Here is a 22136-nt window from a genome sequence, read left to right as displayed (position 1 = left end):
TCAAAGCTCTGCTGTTTTGCCTACTGCCAATCACTCCCTTCAAAAAAATAGGCAGAAAGGCACTTTTTTTCCACTCAGAGCAAGATCCCAGCCTGATGAGGACCCAATCCTGAGGGCAGACAGTTTGGAGCAGCTAAAGTCATTCCAGGGGCTGGAAGTACGTGTGTAGGAATTCTATAATGGCTGTTCTGCTGGACTGGAATAGCACTGGGTACCCCTGGAGGGACAGATCCTGCTCCTGCCCAGAGCCTAAGGCAGCACCAACGTCACCTTCAAATGGGGTTTGGCAGGGAATGGCACAGGAGGTCACACGGAGTCATTCCCACCTGGATCTACTGAAATCCCATCAAATTAGAACCAAAGAGCTGCTTGAACACACTCAGAGACACCAACTGGAGAGAGGAGAACCTGCCTAGTGCAGGGAAGGGAGGAGGTGGCCAGTGCTCCAGAATTCCAGAGGGACCCAGACTGCAACTTTGCCTTCCCTTCCCGGAGTCGAAGGGACAAATCCCAGCATGGGCAATGTGCAGCTCCTGCAGCGCTGCAAGGTCAGGCTGTGGCTGGGGACAGCATGCTGAGCTCAAAGCAGGCAGGTGACAAAGCTGCTGTCCCCAGATAAAACCAGCCCGAGGGAATGGCCAGAGCGGGAGGAGGGGGAACAGCTTCCCAAAAACTCGCCGGCAGCCACGGCCCTGTGCTGTTGTCATCACAGCTCATCCCACTGCTGGAACTCCCTGTCAGCTGGCTGTGGCTCCTGGCTGCTCTCTGGGCTGATTCCCAGGGGAAGCATGGGATAAATCGCCCTGGATGCTGGGGTTGGTGTCCCCAGCTCAGGGAGCAGCCACAGCCCCTGGTTCCTTGGAAGGGCTGAACACACCATGCTGATGCTTCCCAAATGTGCCTGGTATTTACTGGAAATGGTTGGATCAAAGCTCCTTAGGTTTGTGTCAAGTTGATAAAGTAATGCCAGTAAAAACCTTGGAGTGATTCTTCCTGTTGGTTTTTAAAACAGAACACTCCATTTTCCCCTTTGAAAATCCCATTACACTTCACTGTTTCCCTGAGCCCAGCTTGCCTCTATTAACTGTTTCATTAGATCACATTTTTGTCTTCTGTTTTGCCAAGAAAATATCAAATTTCTCCTCCAGAACCCTGCAGAAGATTACTGAAAATGTTCTTCCAGCCATTGAAGGGGAGAAGAATTTTTTCCAAGCCATTTTTCAAAATTGTAATTGGCTGGCAAGCTGAAAAATGAATTGGCTTCGCCATTGTAATGAAGTGCATAATTTACATGATGTTTCCACGTGCCAATACGAGCCCCGCTGGTTGCTGCTGGAGAAAATGCTGCTTCCCACATGCCCCAGAGCAGAGGAACCATCTGCAACCACCCCGAGCACCACCTCCCCTCCCTGCCTTCAGAACACCCTCTGGGCTCTGAAAACTCCCTGTTTGCCTCACTGCAACAATGGGCTAAATATAGGGGGGGAAAGGAGGATATTTCGAGCCTTGGAGATGTTCAGAGCAAAGCTCCTGGTGCTTTGAAGTGGAGTGGGGTATGTAAAATTATGGAAACGAAGCAAACAGATGTTGCTCCCCTAATTAAGAACTGCAAAGTCAGATTTGCCTCCACTGTAGATAGCACACAAAAGAACAGGGAAAAAGGCTCATGTGATTTCATAAAAGGAGCCAGCACTCAACAATAATTCGTCTATCAAACAATCAAAATTAGCTTTCTGTTGTTAAAATTCTGCCCAGACACAGGGGAAATCAGCTGTGACTTTCTGTTCCTTTCTCCTTTCAGTTCTCTCCGAGCCCAGTGGCTGCACTTTAAGAATTCAGGTCACTAAATTGCTTTCTGAATTTGCATGTATTTGCAATAATCTCGTTTTATGAGGCTGCCTCCTGCCCTGGCCTGCTGTTGGCGTGGCTGCTCCCTGCACAGGGCACTTCCCACAGCTCCTCACTGATTGTCCTGGGACCAAGGCTTTGCACATCCCAGCTCAAAGGAATTGTTAACCCCCAGAATAAGGGCTCTTTCCCTGTTGGAGAGATGTGAAAAATGGATGGATAAAAGCACAGATGAATCCGCACTGAGCTGTATTCCCTGCCGTGGGAAGGGTTCTGCTCGCAGCTGAAGGAGCTCTTGGAAAAGAGCTCAGCAAAGCCAGCTGGATCAACGTTCAGAGCATCCTCAGAATACTTCCCAAACTGCTCTGGACGCTTGCAGTGACTGCCCCGAGAGCCTGGCTGTGGAAATCCATGGATGTGTGAGCCCTGGGGGCACATTTAGGATGGACAATTCCTTCCCTCCCTGTACAGCTTGGGCCTGTTGCTGATTGCTTCCCCGCTTCCAAAAAGCAGATTATCCCCCAAAACACGTGGTGTCCCTGTGGACAGCTAGAGCACAGCAGGTCAAACACACACGGAATAATGGCACCTGATGAATCCCAGCACAGCTCCATTCCGGATAAATGAAGCTCTTCCCTCCCACTCTCCACACAGAGCTGTGCAGAATGAAAACAGGGAATTATCCAGAGCTGGGCAGGCTGTGACTGTCATGGAGGGTGCAGGGCTGTGCCATTCCTGCGGCTGTGACTCCACAGAGGGTGCAGGGCTGTGCCATTCCGGGGGCTGTGACACCCTGGGCTGGGCAGGCTGTGACTGTCACAAAAGGTGCAGGGCTGTGCCATTCTGGGGGTTGTGACACCGTGAGCTGGGCAGGCTGTGACAGTCACAAAAGGTGCAGGGCTGTGCCATTCCCGGGGCTGTGACACCCTGGGCTGCCTCGGGCACTCGTGGCTCTTGCTCAGCACTGCAGGCTGAAGCCAAGAGGTGCCAAGGCTCCTGCCCTCCCTCCCCAGTGCCCTCCGGAGCTGGCAGCTGTGACAGGACACGCTCTGGGACACTGTGGGCACGCTGGCACTGCCAGCTGGTGCGCTGAAGTGTGGGCTGGCTGCAGACAGCTCCTGGAGTGCCTTCAAGGCAGGGAAAGTCCCTCAGGAGGAGAGGTGTCATTGGTGAGCAGGGCCTCCTTCGTGTGATTAAAAAGAGGGTTGGAAATTATTTATCAAGGTGCTGGGATGGTGAAATGTTACCTGAGCAGGCGTTTTATCTGGATGCAGCCAGCAAAGAGCTTTGTGGCCAGCAGAGAGCAAGGTCAAACCAGGGCTCCTGAGCTCTCCTCAGCACCCCCACTGCTCCTCTCTGGTGTGCCCGGGGCTGTGAGCTCCTTCTGGAGTCACAGGAGGAATGGCACTTCATATTCAGGTGAGCAGGGCTGCCAGCTCCCCTTAATTAAGCTGAAGTAATTGGCATTCCCCCATGGCTGGTGAGTTACTGACACCTCTCCTCAGGCTAAACACAAAATGCTCTGAGTCACGGCCTTCCATTCCAAAGAAAAAGAGATTCAGGGGCTCAGCTCCTGCTGAAGTCTGAGCTCCCACCCTGTGCCAGGGAGCCCTTCCAGGTGTGATTCACCTGAGCCACCTCAGGAGCCACCTGAGGAGAGACACATAACCTCTAAATGCCTTTTTCTCTCTGCTGGATAAATCCAGAGCTCCACACTGGAGATGATGGGAGACAATTTTGAGTCAGAGGAATATCCAGTGTCACTTCAGTGTGAGTCCTCATGGACAGTGACATTTGTGGGTTATTCAGGGGAGGAGAGAGGACACCTCTCAGGAGCACCTGTGTTCCCTCTCAGGACTTGAATAGGAAATTCCAGCCCTGTCCAGTGGGAATTTGCAATGAAGCTTTGTGCCAAAGCACAGCCACGCTCCCCCTGCACACCTGGGCTACAAACCCAACGGGATCTCAGCTGCAGGAGTGTGGTCACGAGCTGGCAGGCCAGAAGTTTGGGGACAGCTATTTTTGTGGCTTTTTATAGACAAAGCTTTTCAAATTCCTGCCACCGGAGTATCTTGAACAGACACTCTCACGCTGCAATAATATCATAAATTATATTTAGAGGCTGGAATTGTGTTGTCTTGGCTTTTCCTTGGTTTTTTAGCATCTGCAATGCCTGGAGGAAACCAGAGGCATCTTTAATCCTGACTTAACTGGCATCTTTGTAGCAAAACATATGCAAGTGGCATTCAAAGTATCTGCATTTCAAACCACGTGGCAAACAATTCCTGAGGAAAATGGAAACAAGAACTTCCTCTGGCTTCTAGGAGGCCTTCAGCTCTCACCAGTGACCTTGATGTGGGTGGGGAGGACCTAGTGCCAGGCATTCCTGGGATTCATTTCAGCCCATGGAGCAGCGGAAGAGCATTGTCCCCAATATTCCTTAATGCTTCAGAGCACTTGGGTTTGCCAATATTCACCACCCTTGCTGGCTTTACTTTCAATGAGCATTTAAGTGGTGGTGTTTTACAAGTGCAAATACTTGTGAAAATCTAATTTGAAGCTCCAGTGGTCACTGAAAGCCAGTTCCAAAGGCAGGCAGGAGCAGAATGGTGTGACTTACGTAACGGGGCACTGCAAACTGGGGCACTCCACAGACACTGTCACACACAGGGAGAGAATCCCTCACTGCAGAACCCACAGAGCCTCTGCCACACACAAATCCTACACACAGCCTTAGAGCCTGGGCAGGAACCAGAACAGGGGCTGATTTAATTGGGGGTAAATGATCATTAATCAGTGATCAGCCCAATTTCTCTCAGTGTCAGCCTTCCAGCCCTGAGCCTGTGGAGTGTCACAAGTGAGACATTCTGCAGGCTGAGGAGTTCTCAGAGGCTGAAGTTACTCAGACTTAAGCAGGGCCACAGATCTTTGTAGCATCCCAGCCTCTGTCAATTCACGGAGACTAATCCCTTCCTGCTGCTTCCCAAACCCTCCAGTGGCAGAAATCCCACAGATGTCTCTCCAGTCACTGGGACTGCATGGACTGAGATTTTCCTGCCTGCTCCCTTGATGCACAGGGGGAATACTGGATGGATCTTGTCCTGGTACCACAACAGTGACAGGGCCCTCTGAGCAATCTCCTGTACCCAGTGAGGTCTGGCCTTCCCAGGGACATTGTCACCCTGGCCTTCCCAGGGACTTTGTCACCCTGGCCTGCCCAGGGACTTTGTCACCCTGGCCTGCCCAAGGACATGTTGCCACCCTGGCTTTCCCAAGGACATTGTAACACTGGCCTTCCCAAGGACACATCACCTGGCAGAAGGGAGCTAGGGAATGCACCACCGACTTGGAAGGAGGCTCCCCTTTGCTTCCACCTTGTGCACAGATCCTGAGCTGGTTGGGACAGGAGCCACTATATGGTCCTGCTTCTGTTCATCCCTGGTTTTCAAGATCTGCTGTTCCTCAGCTCCAGTCCTCCAGGATGATTCCTGTACTTCCAGAGAGTCTCAGCAGAACATGGCAACCTTGAATTCCTTCCAAAATCACATGCTGGTACAGAGCTACTGCCCTGCTTCTTCTGGAGGGTGCATGTGCCAGGGGAAGGGAGGAAATGCCTTATGGAAAAAGGCAATTCCACAGGATCTGCCAGCTCCAGCAGGGTGCACAGAGCTCCTCTGGGCAAGTCCATGGGGCAATTCCAGCCATGGAGTGCTGGGCACCACAGGGCTGGAATGGGCTCGGGAGGAGCTGTTTCCCAATAGATGAGATGTGGAGCTGGGGGGAGGCAGCTCTCAGTGTGACTGCCAGGGACAGCAGGGTTTCCAGGGGCACAGGGACTGGTGCTGGCTCAGGACAGCAGCACAGCAGAAGCAAGGGGGGCAGTGGCACAGCCCTGCACCTGAGGAGCTGCTGTTCCACTTGCTTTGTGTCACTTTCTGACCTCGTGCTGACATTTGCAGCTGCCTGGGGAAGGGGATTTCTCCCTGGGGAAGGAGCATGTGAGGCTCTTTGTGCTGGGTCAGAATTTTCTGTGGATTTCAGTTCCGTGTGCAGGGGCACAGAGCTCAAGACAAGAAGCACAGGATGATCTGCACACCTGATCCCACAGTCCCAGAGAGCAGCAGGCTGAGCAGCAGTGAGCAGCCAGACCTGCAGAACTTGAGATCAAGCCAAGCTAGCCCATCCTGGCACTGATATCACATTTTCACTGTGGTTTGTACAGCCTCATTTCAATTACCCAAGGGCTGGGCCTGCTGCCACTTCCACCAGGGCCTCCTGAGCTTGGGCTTTGCCAAACTGCTCCTCAGGGTCACACTCCATGATCTGCAGCAGCTAATGAGATGCACAGAATCCAATGCTCCTGGCAGGAGAAGCCCCAGAGGCACTGCCCCCTGGCAGGGATGGAGCTCAGTCCCTATCCCCTCAGCCCATCATCCTCCTCACCCTCGGCATTGTGCTCAGAGCTCCGTGACCTTTCCATGCGGGAAGCAGTGGGAATGCAAGCACTTTGCAGGGATGGATAAGGAGCTGAGCAAGTGACACTGGGACTCCAAAATGCTCCTCAGCTCTGCAGCCTTCCTGCATGACTGTGCATTGGTCACTTCATCTCTCTGAGCTGAGCACCTCTGGCTGTGACCAAGGAATGTTATCCTGGTCTTCCTTAGTGGGAGAGGAGACAACTAGAAAAGGATGTCTACAGCACAGGCTGTGTCCCACACAGGACAGGGAGCATCCTGTGATGGGTCACTGTGAGCTGGAACAATCACAGAATCCCAGGGTGGTTTGGGTTGGAAGGACCTTAAAGTTCATCTCATCCGACCCCTGCCATGGGCAGGGACACCTTCCACTATCCCAGGTTGCTCCAAACCCTGTCCAGCCTGGCCTGGGACACTTCCAGGGATCCAGGAGCAGCCACAGCTTCTCTGGGCAACCTGTGTCAGGGCCTCACCACCCTCACGGGGAGGAATTTATCCCTAATATCCAACCTAAGCTCACCCTCAGTAGGTTTAGATTAGGGTCCTGGAGGACAGACAGACTGGGATCTCCTTCCTTTCCCAGCCCCCGCCCAGGAACTGAGCCCCGAGCCTGGAGAAGGCTGCCAAGGCAGCAGGGAAAGACGGAGCCTCTCCCCCTTGTACTCACCAATCCTGTCCAGCCTGTCCAGAGCCACGGTCTCGAAGGCTCTCCTCATCATGGGGTACTCCTCCAGCACCTCGTTGAAGTTGTCCACAGACAGGGAGTAGAGGCGGCAGTAGGTGTCGGCTCGGACGCTGGCCGTGCGCCGGCCACGGGTCAGCAGGCAGATTTCTGCAAGGGAGAGGGCTGAGAGCAGGGCAGGGACACCAGGACCCCTAAAATCCCTCCCTGCCCCTCAGAGCCCCCTCCCAGCCTGCTCTGCCCCAGAACACACAGCCAGGGTGAACACTCTGTGTGTGCACCAACATTTCCAAGTCGCGGGGGCTCAGCTGTGGCAGTGCCACACACAGCTGCTCCTCAGGGGCTCTGCTGGCCCAATCAGCCTGGCAAGGTTTGTTCTGGGGAAGTATCAAAGGTGGCATCGTGCATTCCCATTGGAGGAATTGTCTTTCTCCAGCTCCTGGTGGGCACTGGGAGCAGGAGGTCAAGCCGTGCTCTCTTTGAAGCCAAATCTCTCTAGATTAGTAGTGAGGCCCTGTGCTGACCTGTGCCTTTGGTGCCTGGTTGGAATTTCGATCCCTGCACCTGGAACATTTCTCTTTCCAGAGTTTTCAAAGATTTTTATGTCTGTGCCACAAGCACTGCCAGGGGCAACATGTCAGGGGCACCTCCCAGCTCTGTGTGTGTTTACACTGCTGCCATGCTCTCCTCAGCACTCAGCTGGGTACAAACACACAGCCCTTGATTCACCCACAGCTCCCTGAACACTCACCAGAGAGCTCCCAAACCCTGCTGTCCCACTGCTGACAGTCTGGGCAGCAGACAGGCACTCAGGACAGATGGTGTGAGCTGCAGAGTGACAGCTCCCTGCTCCCCAGCAGGATTCATGCTAAGTCTGCCCAAAGCCCTGCTCCAGCAGCACCACAAGGTTGTGAGTGCATTCCCAGGCTGCTGATGCCTTAGGATTTTAGCTTCTGTATTTTTCATCTATCTGTAACCTTGTAATGCCTTTTAGTGTATAACTCCATATAGGGTGCTAAGCTCCTGCTCTCTCATTTTTAGACAAAACAATTCCTCTCTAAGCCCAAAACTCAAGGACACCTTACTGTCTCAGGCCCCAAGATATGCAAAAACCAGTGAATTATGGGGAGCAAACTTGGGCTAATTGACTTCATTACCTGAAGCTGTAATTGGAGGATTAACCCCAGATATGCAAAAGGACAGAACTTATAAAGTATGAAAAACCCATGACCTGTTTGCCATTTAGGGTGTAGCCCCTGGGTGGGCTGTGAGTGCCCTAAATGCACCTGAAGGCCCTTCAATAAATATAACTGCTTTTTATTCTCCTAACTTTGTCTAGCCTCTGCTTTAGGTAAGCCCAGCAAGGCATCACTGCTTTCCCAAGGAAATGATGCTCAGGAGGCAGTGCTGTGTGTGTGAGGGGCTGTGATGGAATGTCATGGGCAGTTCCAATCCCATCTGTCAGTCAGGGGATCCTGACTCCAACCCTCCAGCTCCCAGTCCCAGCCTGCAAACCCCTGGTGGTCCAGGGAGGTCCAGACAGCTTGTTTCACATGAACCAAGAGCAGCAGGAGAGTGGGAAATGCATGACAGAGATTTTTGAGAGGAAAAGCCTCCCAGAAGGGAAGGCAAGGCAGGTTTGGCTCTGCCTCCCCTCAGCAGATCATTAAAGGAGCTGCACTCGGAGCTTGTCCTGCTGCCTGCCTCGGGCTCTCGGAGCTCTCACGGGCTCTGACAGCAGAGGGGGCTTTGTGTCACTCCTGAGAGCAATGCCCTAAATCCTTCCCAGCCTCCTGCCGCTCCCACTGCTCCGGAGCTCTGCTGCTCACACATTCTGCCTGCCTGCTGACCTCCAGGACACTCTGCTGAGCCACAGGCAGGGCAGGTGAGGGACTGCTCTTCCCTCCCTGTTTCTCCAGCCCCTCGTGTGGCAGGTGCCAGACAGCAGGAGTAGGAATGTGCCTGGAGATCTGAGAACAGGCTGTTTTTTACCTTTAGGTTCTCAGCTTCGTCGAGCTGTCAGAAAGAACCTGCAAGGACCAAGTTTCCCTGCTGTGTTTTGTTGTTATTTGTGACCCAGGCTCCTGCAGTGCCCACCAGTCCCCTCCCACTGCACCATCCCCTCTCTGGTGAGCTCTGCAGGTGGAGCTGGAGGTGCTGGGGGTCACTCCCAGTGGATCCAGGCTGATGTCAGGAATGCCTGAGCCCAGCAGGGCTGTGGCTGTGGGAGGGGGAGAGAGCAGCACGCACCTCCAAAGTAGGAGCCGTCGGCCAGCTTGGTCTCCTTGTTGCCCTTGGTGAGGACACTGACCACGCCGTGCTGGATGAAGTACATCTTCTTGCCGATGGTGCCCTCGCGGATGATGTAGTCCCCGGGCTGGAACACCTCGAACTTCAGCTTGGTCAGCATGGATGTCACGAAGTTGGGGTCGGCGTTGGCAAACAGGGGCATGGAGGCCACCAGCTTGCGGCAGTTGAAGTTGATGATTTCCTGCCCACGTGGGGTGCGAAGGAGAGACACGAAGAGGAGGGGATGGGGAGCAGAGAGGACACATGTGGTTAGTGAACACCTGTGGAGATTCCCCACCTGAGCTGTGCATTGCCAGGTGGGAGAAACTTGCTGCTGCCTCGGTCTGGCTGCCTGTGCAGGCTGGGGCAGGCGCTGGATGCTCTGAGCATGGAGCAGGGCGAGCTGGACCCAACACCACCTTCACTGCCTTCATCCCTCTGCTCCCTCCTCCCCAACACACCCAGCAGCCCTGTCTGTGCAGGACGCCGTGGGCTGGGAGGGAGCACAGCACTGTGAGATGCTGGGTGACAAACCCAGGGCTCCTCTCTGGGCAGTGTCACAGCTCACCTTGGCCACCCCGGCTCTCTGCTGCCCGTGCTAGGCAGTGAGGTACAAAACAGCACAAATGTGCCCCGAGGAGGAACCATCCTGGGCAGATGGGGACAGTGCCAGGGAGGGCAAGGAGAGGAGCTCAGCAGGCACCAGCAGGGGCTGGATCACCAAGGCCGGCTGAAGAACGCCCAGCTCAGCTGCTCAGCTGTCAGCACAGCCGGGCCGTGCCTCCCCCGGGGCTCTGTGTCACTCGCAGGGTGACAGCTCAGGAGCTGCTCCGTGCCCTGGCAGCTCCTGCTCAGGATGCGCTGCTGAGTCAATCCCCCAGCACAGCACTCCACGGGAATGGGGATAACTGGAGTTGGAAGGAGGATAGCTGGAAAGATCTGTCTGCTCCCCAGGGAGGGTTTCAGAGGGGTGCCCTTGGAAACTTGGGCAAAACCGGGTTTAAAATCTGGCTAGCACTCGCTGAGCTCTTTTCTCCACCGTGGAGAGGCATTGCTGGGGGAGGGAGGCAGAAGGCAGGCCTTCCTGGGGCTGGTGGGGGACAGTGGGGACACACCTGGGACACCCTGCACTGCCAGGATGCAGCAGGGAATCAAAGGAAGGGGAGGGGGAAGGGGGCTTCTCTGAAGGCTCCTTCTTCCTTTGGCTGCACTGCTGTTCCACCTGGTGGATGGGCACGAATGAGGCCAGCACAGGGTTTTAGCCAAACCCATGAGTTGGGAGTTGCTGAGCCGCTACCCCAGCGGCACTGGAACGCTCCCCGCCTGCTCCCCGCCCCTCTCACCTCGCGCAGCGGCTCGCTCAGCTCCCCCAGGATGCTCTCCTCGTCGAACATCTTGCCCTGGTAGCGGTGCTCGTAGTAGTCGTGGATGCGCTGCCGCATGTCGGCCGGCAGCTTGTGGAAGGACATGTACTGCTCCACCTGTTTGTACTGTGTGGGACACAGGGGGGACAGTCACCAGGACAGGCCACCGGCGGGGACTGCTCCCTTCGGCCACGCAGGGAATCCAGAGTGGGACAGAGTGGCTGCCTGATCCCACTGGGAGGAGCGGCAGGCCCTGTTGTTGTGTCCCCCAAAGGGCTGCCCCACTCTGGGACTTTGAAACCCATCGTCGGCCAGGTGGCCTAAGGAGACTCCTCCAGGTTCCCTGGGTGCTGAGCAGCCTGTGCTTCCCTTGATGTCTGATGGGTTTTTTTGGTTTTTTTCATTATACTTTTATACCCTTTTAATATACTTCATATCCTTTCCTATTCGTGTACTTTTACTCCCTTTATTTTAGCTCCACATGTTTATAACTTTTGTAGTATAGCTTAGTTTAGAATTTTTTGGAGAAGACGAAACATCTCTACAATCTCAAGAATATGAAGCACCAACTTTGAACAGAGCCTCATCCTTGAGACATGTTTTTGTAAACTAAATTGTAGCCTTTTGGGGGGGAGGTAATTAGCATAAGGGGGCAATTACTTCATTTGTTAGGTTTCTTATTGGGGAATTTTAGATAGGTATGCTAATTGGTGAGGTGTAGAAATTGTATACGCATGGTACCCACGGTTGCTTTTTCCGTCGTGGTACCACCTTTGACAAAGGTGCACCTGGGATCCTATTAAACCAAGGTAATACCCTTTTTCCTGTACTGCGACGTCTGCATCTCAATTTTTACCAGCATTTTAGGGATCACCCTCACCCATGGCCAGGGTTGGGAGCAGGGCTGAGGAATGTCCCCTCAGCAAATGGTGCAGGATGGCAGCAGGACAGTTCCCCTGCTCCCAGTGAAGGTTGCCCGAGGCACACAGCAGGATGGTGCCCAGGCACAGAGGTGCAGCCCCTTGGGGCTGTGCCAGGGGAAGCACAGAGCCTGCCCGGTGTGCACTCCCAGCCCAGCTGAGGGCACACTGGGATCAAATCCCGGTTATTGGGCTGGAGCTGCACAGCCCAGCCTGCTGCTCCTCCCCTCTGTGTTCCTGCCCGCCCTGCCACCATGGCACCTCTCCTTCCCCATTAATGTCTCCCCCTTTTCCTGCTTCCTGTGATGCCGGATGATTTTTGCCTCTTTTTCTTTTATATATTTGTAACCTTCCCAGTACTTCTGCCTACCCTTTTCCCCAGCTAGAAAGACCAAACACATTCCAGAGCTCCAAGCCTGGGGAAGCACAAGGCCCCTGTCCTATCTTGGTTCTTCCTGGGGACCAAGGTCTTTGAGACACATTTTTATAAACAGGTACAGCTAGTACCAAGGGTGGGGGCTCCAGAGAAGGGGCTTGACCTGGGGGAAATTGCATCACCACTTGTCCTCCAAACTGGTGCTATTTATCAACTATGCTAATTTTCTAAAATTTAGAAGACTGTATTCAGCCCTCTGGGGCTGGACTTCTGTGGGTATTCTTCCAGAAGTGGTCCTGGAGCTGCAAGAAAGATCCACTTTTCTATGAGCTCCTCGACTGAAATTCTCTCGAGTTCCATGTCTAGGCTGAAAAAGGCAACACCTGTGCCCCCTGCACTCATCCTAACCCACCCATATTTTTACCTATGGTTTGCACTTCCACCGTGTCGCTTTGAGGGCAATCCGAGGGCACACCCTGACTGATGGCAGGGCAGTTTTGGGGATAAATGGTGCTTTCTGTGAACAAATGAGGCATCCCCGAGGGCCATGGCTGTATCAGGGCCCTGTTGTCCTTGAGGTGCTGCAGGACAAGGTGTGTGCAGGGGAGGGTCACTGGTGGTCACTGGTGGTCAGTGGTGGCAGTACAGGACATGACCCCGAGTGTGTGTGACGGCGAAAGCTGACACAAGGACTGTGCTGCTCCTTTCCCTGCCCTTTTTCCCTGATCAGTGTGTCCCTGAGTGTCCCTTCAGTGCAGCCGGAGCTGGAGAGGTGATCAGTGAAGTTGTGCTCAGCACAAGTCCCTGCTCCAGGCACAGCCTGTGCTGGCACTGCCACCAATGCCACCCGCAGCACGGGGAGCAGGAATCACCCCCGGGAGCCAAGGTGGCACAGGGGACACTGGGGCTTCCTGGCATCCCCAAAGCACAGGAACTGGCCATGAAATTCCTGATCCCTCCAGCCTGGCCAAGGCAAGGAGTCACCACGTCCCACTGGCAGGAAGCCCTGCCCTTTGTCACCTGGATGGCTCAGGCTCTGTGGGGACTGCCGGTGGCAGGACAGGATGTGCCACCTGCTGGGTGCCCAGAGGGAATGAGGGAGGGGAAAGGAGTGGAAAACAGCAGCTCCCTCGTGGGCCAAAGAGAATTTTGCAGGTTCAGAGCAGAAAGTTTAAGGGGTTTTGGCTCATCTGACCGCAGATGTCTCCTACCACTGGAGAGGCAGCATGAGACATCCATGGACTGGGCAAAGTGGGCACAGGATGTGGGACACTCACTATGGAAAGGGAAATCATTAGGAACGAGCTTCTGCTGGCTCAGGTTTATGAAATTTATCTAAAATCCACAAAGGGTTCTGCTTGCTTTAATGCTGCATTTTTGTCGAATAAATGATTTGCCAAAAATATCCCCTTGTTCTCTCAGTCTTAGAGCAGTGGTTGAGCAGGACCAGTGACCAGTGTCACCAGTGCCACCAGTGCCTCTCCTCACCTGCTGCAGCCTCCTGCCCCTGTCCCTCTCCTCCCCTCCATCTTCACCTGCCCTCTGCTCGCTGGGAAAAACATCCCCACACTCCAAAGATCCACCAGCCTGGGCTGGATGGGTGACTGGGACTCTGCTCATACATCATGGAGCATGGATTTATTGCTCTGCCACAAAGAGCAATAAATTCCTGCTCTGCAGTGTCCCCGGGGTTGTCACATTCCCCTGCCACCGCTGGCCCCAGATAAGGCTCCCAGGGAAAACAGGACAAATTGACTTCCCCACAAGGAGAGGTGCTGCTTCCCATTGCAAATGAACATCAGGGTTGGAAAAGAGAACTGTGAAATAAGGAGCCATCATTCTCTGTCGTGGTGAGTGAGAGGGACATCTTGTCTCTGCTGCCTCTGCTTGTGCTCCCTCCTCTCACCCAGGAGGGTTTTGGGAGCCCTCAGCTCTCCCTTGTGCAGAAATTGGGGCAGAAAGCATCGACCCCTCCTTTTCATGGTGAGAAACTGAGGATTCCCTTGGGTTTCCCCCTTCCCCTGGAGCTGCTGCTCTGGCAGGGTCAGGCACGGTGCCACGCACAGCTGGCCCTCTCTAGAGCCACTCGGGGTCCCTTTGCTGCCTTCCAGCTGTGGCCAGGCCACCCCTGCAGCCCCTTCCCCTCCTCCTCCTCCCTGCTCAGCCTCCCTCGTCTCCCTGTCCCCAGCCTGACCTGTGCTCAGAGCTCGGTGGCCTCTCTGAGTTCAGCTGAAAACACTCATTTAGGAATTATTTCAATCTCTCTGAAGACAATCGAGCCCACTTCAATCCCAGCTCATTTTCTTAAGACTGTTTTTCCTCAAACAGCCCTTGAAGGAGGCATTAATATATCAAAAGGAAACCATTTAGCTGAGTATTTCTGCCTCTATAGCTGGCCACTTTCCCTCCCTGTCTCACCACTTCCCTCCCTTTCCACCAAAGCTCAGATCACTCACAGCCCAATGCAAACCAGATATTTTTAACTCCTTCCATGCCCTCAATATCCATCAGGAATCCTCCTCTGACAGGGATAAATCACTGAAGAGGCTCAACCATTTCCTTGCCCTGGCTCTGACCATAAAAACCAGGCTCATGATGTGACTTTTGGGGTGTCCTGTGCAGGGCTCCATGATCCCTGTGGGTCCCTTCCAACCCAGAATATTCCACTGGCACTGCTGGGATCCTTCCAGGATTAGGCTGGGATCACCATGGCACCGGGTTTAACTCCAATCACAGCCTCCCTATTTGGACTCCATGGAAGTCACCAGAGATGCACTTGTGGAAGGAGAAGGAGGCTCAGGGAAGGGCTGTGGTGCTCTGTCTGCAGGATATCCTTGGAGGCTGGGGAAAGAGCCATCCTGTCCAGTGCTAGGACTCTCTTGTGGATCAGTGCTCCACAGGGGAAGGATCAGCTCATGGAATCCACCCCATGGAGGGTCCTGACAGGACACAGCAGAATATTTGTTTTATTTTCCCTGATACCGGATTAGGAGTCAAACAGTGCAGCTCCCCAGCACTCAGTAGTCATCAAACCCAAAGAAATGCTGAGTTTTTGGCTTTTTCTCTCTCATATTCCCACCCTCAGGATTTATCCCGTGACCAGATCTACGCTTTACTCCACATAATCATTCCCATGGAATCACAGGACTGCAGGAGGGGTTCAAGGGAAGGACAGAGAAGTTCTGGGACATAGGTTGGGAGCCACCTCCATTCTGCAAAGGCTCGATGTGATGTTCTGGTTGTGAGCCTTTCCAAAGGCTGGATTAATTAATTCCTGTACCACAGCCCTTGCTCATTTTGCCACCAGAAAATGAGTTTGAAGTGTCCCCTCCAGGAAAACCTGAGACACCTTTCCTCTCACTGTACAGTACCTTTGGGAATTATCTCACCCAGAGATCCCTGATCCCTTGCTGGGGCACAGACAATTCCTGGAGCTTCTCTCCCACTTTCTCTCCAACATTCATTCCCTGGGGAGGGCTGCAAGGATCAACTGCCTCCCCTTGCTGTGCACCAGCTGCTGTTGAGGCAGGGATTATGCTTTGGACAATCCCATTGCTGGGCTGGAATGGCACTGGGCTGAGGAGGATCAATAATGAGCCTGGTGAAGCCCTTGTTTGCCTCCAGCCATCCCTGCTGCTCAGGGTTCTGAGGGAAGCAGACCCAGGAGGTGTGGGACAAATCCCTTTCCATGGAATAAATGCTGTGGGTGTGGGGTTTTGGTTGGTGGTGGTGGTTTTTGGTTGTGTGGGTGCTGAGCCCCAAGGTGTAACCCTGGGCATCCCATGGTGGATGCAGCATGGACAAAGCTGCACACCTGGCTATGGAAGCAGCCTGTTTTCCCTGGGAATGGCACAGGAGGGAATGCCTGGCTGGGCTGGAGAGGCCCCATCCTGGCACAAGGCACTGGGCCAGCACAGGGCACCTGTGGGCACGATCAATCCATCTTTAGAAATGTCCCAGGATATTGTGGAGATGCCACTGGATCCACACAGCTATAGTGGGACAGGGAAAAGGGCAGCAGGGCTGACCCCAGAGGAGCAGCAGGAGGCAGAGGAGGTGCAATCTGCCCCCAGGGGCTGGGGATGGGGACAGGGGAGCAGGGAGTGTGTGCAGAGAGGGAGCAGCACTGGGGGAGCAGCAGGACAGGCTCTGCGGGGAGGCTGCAGCACCAGCTCTTTCCTTCTTTATGTACAGCTCAGGTGCCAAAATGAATCTGCAGGCTGATAATGAAGTTTGAAACCCCTCGCTGGGATGGGAGGAGCTGCTGGGCAGGGACATTCCCTGCCATGCCAGCACAGGCAGCCATGGCTCGGAGCAGGTGCCACTGTGATGGGCACAGGGCACCACGCCCTGTCTGCCTGCCACCCTCAGAGTGAAGGTGTCACATCTGAGCTGCGACTCCACTGTTCCTGACACGTTTTACAGCTTCAGAGTGGCCCTTCTCTCAGGAGTGGGAAACCAAGTGTAAATTCACCATGAAATATTCTTCTGCAAGAGCAGGAACTACTTAACCCCACTTTGGTTGAGGCAGTTTGCACTGCAAGACATTCTGGAAAGAAATTCATGAAGCAAACATTTCTGTTTTATAACCAACCCAGGATTCTTTCAGGGAATGGATGAAATAACCCTAAAACAATTGGCACAACTGGATGTTATTTATAACACCCCATTCCCTGTTTTTTATGTTTTTTTGACCCTGCAGACCACCAGAACCCCCTGGGTGCAGAAAAGCTGCCCTGAGGCAGTGCTGCACCCCAGGGCACAGCAGGTGACACCATCCCTGAAGGACATCACTGATCAGCCTTGCCATCAACCCCGGCTGTTCTGACTGACAGCAGCATGGGACACAGCAGTTCTCAGGCCATCCCTCCACAGAGGGAACAAAACCCACTGCAGGCACGATGGGATAAAGCCAGGCTCTCCAAACTTTTTCCAATTAGGGAATTTGATTACATCTTGCATTTGATTAAGTGCTGCAAACACCTTTAATTTCTGGAGTGCTGCACTCCCTGCCCTCTCCTTCACACACATTACCCAAGGAATGAGGGAGCTTTGCAGCTTCTCTGACCTCCACAGGGGATGCTGGCTCAGGAGGAGACTCCTGAGCTCCAGGAATGTGGGAATGATCCCTGAGAACTCACTGGTGACCAATCCTCTCGGGAATGTCACTTCCAATCCTTCCTGGACCGGTAAAGGACGCGAAGCTTCCCCCTTGCCAGGTTTGTGGCAATGTCTGCCCAGCCCAGTGTCCCCCAGGCAGCCCTGGAGCCCCAGGAATTCCCACAGCTCCAGCACAGGGTTAATCAGCTGTGTTGGGGTTATCCAGGAGCCCAGGTGGGAGCTGTGTCCCCCCATTCCCTGCACAGCTCCTGGGGAGGCAGCTCAGAGCAGCCCAAAGCCACCAAGGGCACAGAGAGCTCCTCTCCCCCTGTGCTGGGGCTGGGCCAGCTGCTTGGAGGAGGAGGAGGAGGAGAACTCCAGCTCCTGACAAAGCAGATTTGGAATTCCCTCTGCCAGGGCCTGGATCTGCATCTGGGCACTCAGCAACACCTGAAAGGTTTGCCTCAAGTCAATTTGTCTAAATACTCTGAGGTTAATCAGACCCTGGAGCTCTGCAGCACCCTGGAGCTGTGAGTTCCGCAGTTTCATTATGGACCATAAAAAAGCCCAAATCACTCCTTAAACTGCTGCTAACAAAACTCTGCTGCTGCTCTCCAAGAAGGAGCAAGGACTGTCTAAACCAAGGACAGACTCTCAGCTCTCAGAGCAGTGGGCAGCCCAAGGGCATGGTCAGAAATCCCCTCCAAAAAATACTGGTCCAACATCTCCAACAGGGATAGAACATTCCAGTTGCTGCATTTCAGCCTTTACCATGATTACACGTTTTTCAGTTTCTCTTTCCCGAATTCAGGGTGCTGGCAGAAGGGCTGAGATGTTAAACCTGGACAATGAAGTGCTTGGGTAGAACATTCCAGTTGTTGTATTTCAGCCTTTCCCATGAGTAAACTTTCCCCAGTTTCTCTTTCCCGAATTCAGAGTGCTGACAGAAGGGCTGAAATGTTAAAGCTGGGCAAGGAAATGCTTGGGTAGAACATTCCAGTCGTATTTCAGCCTTTTCCATTATTAAACTTTCCCCAATTTCTCTCTGTCGAATTCAGGGTGCTGGCAGAATGGCTGAGATGTTAAACCTGGACAATGAAGTGCTGGGATGGGCAGAGCAGGGGATAACTGTGGGCAGAAGGGCTGTGCCGTGTTTGAGGAGCTGGGGTGATGTCAGTGCTCTGCAGGGCTCTGGAGTGATGCTCTCTCTCCCCAGCGCTCCCTGCCCGTCCCCCTGCAATGGTGCTGCAGCACGTGCTGCTCCAGGATCCTGCCAAGGCGGTGTGCAGCTCTCTGCCCGGAGCCAGGATGTATTTTAAGCACGAGAGGCACTGGAGGGACTGCTCAGGGAGGAGGAGGAGCGAGGAAGGAGGGTGGAGAGCAGATCCTGAGGGGAGGTGAGGCTGTGCAAGGAGAGATTAGGGCTTGGCTGGGCTCTGCAGTGCTGACAGCAGCAGTTCCCTGCTCTGCGTGAAGCTGGGGAGCTGAGCCTCCCTGTGTCCTGCTGGGAGTGAGAGCGAGTCTAGAACGTCCCTGCCCTGCTCCACGGAGCTGCAGCGAGCAGCACAGTCACCCTGGCCAGCCCTCAAGGTTACAGAGTGCTGGGGAGGATGACAGGGTGTGCGTGGTGACTCGACAGAAATACTAATCCAGCTGAGCTGCAGGATTAGGGGAAGAAATTAATGGGAGAACCTGCAAAAAGAATGACAATAACTTGCATATCTGGCTAGCTTGTTCTTCTCCTGGGCAAGGAACGCTTTTCCTCTCATGAGAGCCACGGTTACACAGGCTGGGGGGGAATTCTGCAATCAGTGAGGAGCTCAGTTAATGCTTGAGCTAATCCATGAACAGTTGAAGGGAGTCTTGTACCTCTGCTCCTGTCCTTGATTCCCTCCACAGCACCCACACCAGCTCTGGCACTGATTGGGCTCGAAAATCAGCTCTTTCCACCCACTAATGTGGCAGAAAACTGACCTGGGAGAAGAAATGAGCTCAGGGAGGGTCTGGGAAGCTAGAAGAGCATGGCCAGCTGAGCACAGGGAGCTGTGGGTGAGAGCAGGGGTGTTCTTGGTCAGAGCTGTCACATCCGTTCAGGTGCAACATGGAACTGCACACCACCACTTTGGGAAATGTTCCTGTCAGAACCCTTCAGGATGGACCTGCCGTGGTGTTATCTCACACGCAGGAAACAGACACCAGCCTTGGGTATATCATGGAGTTAGACTCCAGAGGGAGGTTAAGAGAGAGGATCAGCTCTGATCCTGCATTGTCTGTGCCCATGGGAAGCTCTGATGACACAGACAGGGCCCTGCTCCCCTTGCCCCTGGCCTGCAGTCACCCAGTCCCTTCAGAGAGCCACATCTGCAGAGCTGTTCCTGTTCAAAGGGAGGCCAGGGCTGGAGCTGCACCATGGCTGTGCCACCTCCACGTGCTGGGAGTGCTCTGTGCCACAAGGGACTCGGGGGATGCCTTAGGATTTTAGCTTCTATATTTTTCATCTATCTGTAATCCTGTAGTGTACAATTCTAGGCTCCATACAGGGTGCTAAGCTACTGCTCTCAGCGTTTTTAGACAAAACAATCCCTCTCTAAGCCCAAAACTCAAGGACACCTTACTGTCTCAGGCCCCAAGATATGTAAACAACAGTGAATTCTGGGGGAGCAAACTTGGACTAATTGACTTAATTACCTGAAGCTGTAATTGGAGGATTAACCTCTCATATGCAAATGGAGAAAGCTTATAAAGTATGAAAAACCCATGACCTGTTTGCCATTTAGGGTGTAGCCCCTGGGTGGGCTGTGAGTGCCCTAAATGCACCTGAAGGCCCTTCAATAAATGTAACTGCTTTTTATTCTCCTAACTTTGTCTAGTCTCTGCTTTAGGTAAGCCCAGCAAGGCATCAGTTTTTCTGGCACCCCAGATGGGAACCTCAGCAGCTCCCTGCCCTGGAGGACAGAATTCCCCCTCCAAATTCCCCACGGTTCCTGCCACCCTGTGAATCCCACCCAGCTTCCCTGCCTGCCTGAACCAGCACAGCACCAAGGGAGATGCTGCAGAAGAAGATTTGAACAGGACAGGGATTGAAGGTCCCAAAGCTCAGGGAATCCAAGGCTCCTCTTGGAGCCATTAGGCAGCACAGCTTGGCGTTTACTCCACTTTTCCCTGTTTGTCCAAGGGAAGAACCAGTGGCTTGGCAGAGGTCTGGACAGTCTGAAACCTCCCAGAAATCCACTCCTGAGTCTTGTCCCAAGGGTCCCACAGAGCAGAGCCTCCAGGGCAGTTCCCAGCTCCAGCCTTGTCTCCTGTTTGTGCTCATGCTGTGCCTCTCCCTCTCCACCGGGTCCCTTTCCTCAGCAGCTCCCAGAACAGCTCCACAGCCCCTGCAGGCTGAGCTGAGCCCTCAGGGTGCTCAGCTGAGGTCTCTCAATTGCTGCTGGCTTTCACCAATCGACCTCCAAACTTGTTGAGATTCTTTCTCTAATCTGCTCCAGCAGACACTTTGTCCCAGGAGGACTGAACTAAATTGAGTTGCAGGGCTGCAAATCACGCAGCAGCCTCATTTTAATCGTGGCTACTCAAGTGCTAAGGAATGCAGAAAGTAAATACATATTTGTTTTTAGGCCATCACTTGTCCCGTTTGCAAGAGGAGAATGAACGTGCTCAATCCCTGGGGCTTTGATCTAGCAGGAGAACTTGGGGAATGAGCCTGCCAGAAGCACGGCACAGGAAATGCACCCTCTGTCCAGTTCTCTCCCCACTGCCTTTGTCCCAGAGCCCTTCTCCTGGGGCTGGGAACCCTTTCACTCATATCCCCACGTTCCCACGAGGGTTTAATGTTTCCTACTGCCCCTGGCACCCTTCTGCAGTCCCTGCTGCCTTCCTGGGGCCTGATTTCCCTGAGCATGGACCGAGATACAAGTGCCAGGGTGAGGCTATGCCCTTGTCAAAAGCCCGAGTGCCCAGTGCCGCAGGTGCAGCCTTGGCAGCGCCAGGCTGCCCAGGTGCTTGGCTTTGCAAATCAGTCCTTGACTCCTCTGCTCCTTCCAGCACATTGGAATGAATCCTCTGCGTGCCGAGATTGGATCAGCCTGTGCTCCAGTGCTGCAGTGTCCTTCTCCCTGGCATGCCCTGCTCTCCAGCGGGATCAGCCCGGCCGAGCTGGACCACAGAGCTGGAACTTGGGATGCTCTGGATGCATCCCAGGCCTCCATGCTCTTCTCCTGGGCTTCTCCCTTCTTTTAGCTCCAGCTGGGGTTTGGGATCTTCCCTATCCTCTGAGCATGAGTCAGCCTCTGGTGTTCTTTGCTCTCCCCCTCTGCCCTGCTCTCTTCCTGTTGTAATCCCAGTGTCTCAAACCTGTTCCAAGGTCATCCCACCTCCTCCCTGGATTTAAAATTCACATGCCCAGTGCTGGCCACAGTTTCCCCACCTGAATCACAGCTCCTCTCTCACCTAAACTGCACCTGGCAGGGTCAGAATAGGAACAATTCCTCTTCCTAATCTCCAGATCCAATGTATCCATAAGATCCATAAAATCTCCCTGCCCACAGCATCCTCAGCCCCACTAACTGAGGGCAGCTGCTTTTTTTTGATGCCCTGCCCAGCTGACAAATTCAGTGACTGGCAGTGGCAGCCTGATCAGCTGTGCCATTTGTGGCTGTGCCCTTCATCCTGCAATCCAACAGCAGTGCCATGAATTCAGCAGCCACCTGCAGAAGCTGCTCCGAGCTCCCGTGCCCTGATCAGGGCTTTGGGGGTTGTTCTGGAGCTGCACTTGGAAGCACCGGAGTGAATAATCTGGATACTTTCAAAGAGAGCACTTGCTAAACAAAAGCTGCACATTCTGGAACGTTCACTTGGGCTTTGAAAAAGACGTGGGAAAGGAAAAAGCACCTCACGATTTTACATCCCGGTGACATTGATAACAGTGATGTACAAAGACAGACAGAAACAACAACAATCACCCCCTCGCCCTGCTGCTGGTAACTGATCTTGCTTCTGTTTCTTCCTGAGGGGTGCTGGAGTGCTTGGATGGGGATGGATGGCCAAGGGACAGCAGTCCCAGCACAGAGACCACAGCGG

General features: G+C 53.8%; 1 protein-coding gene across 1 annotated transcript in view; it reads right to left on the bottom strand.

The window, feature by feature from the left end:
* The window catches only part of HCN4 (hyperpolarization activated cyclic nucleotide gated potassium channel 4), an 88796-nt gene that overhangs the window by 3252 nt on the left and 63408 nt on the right, over nucleotides 1-22136 (bottom strand). The window contains exons 5-7 of the mRNA XM_085071060.1: nucleotides 10638-10784; nucleotides 9256-9496; nucleotides 6991-7155 (exon numbers count right to left, since the gene is read on the bottom strand). Of these exons, the coding sequence (XP_084927186.1) occupies nucleotides 6991-7155; nucleotides 9256-9496; nucleotides 10638-10784 (553 nt within the window). The remainder of the gene's footprint in view (nucleotides 1-6990; nucleotides 7156-9255; nucleotides 9497-10637; nucleotides 10785-22136) is intronic.

The sequence above is a fragment of the Lichenostomus cassidix genome, chromosome 10 (genome assembly GCF_008360975.1).
Source record: "Lichenostomus cassidix isolate B80296 chromosome 10, HeHo_3.0, whole genome shotgun sequence".
NCBI classification, from domain to species: domain Eukaryota; kingdom Metazoa; phylum Chordata; class Aves; order Passeriformes; family Meliphagidae; genus Lichenostomus; species Lichenostomus cassidix.
Note: the sequence above shows the minus strand (reverse complement) of the source record. Positions and strands in the feature narration are given on the sequence as shown.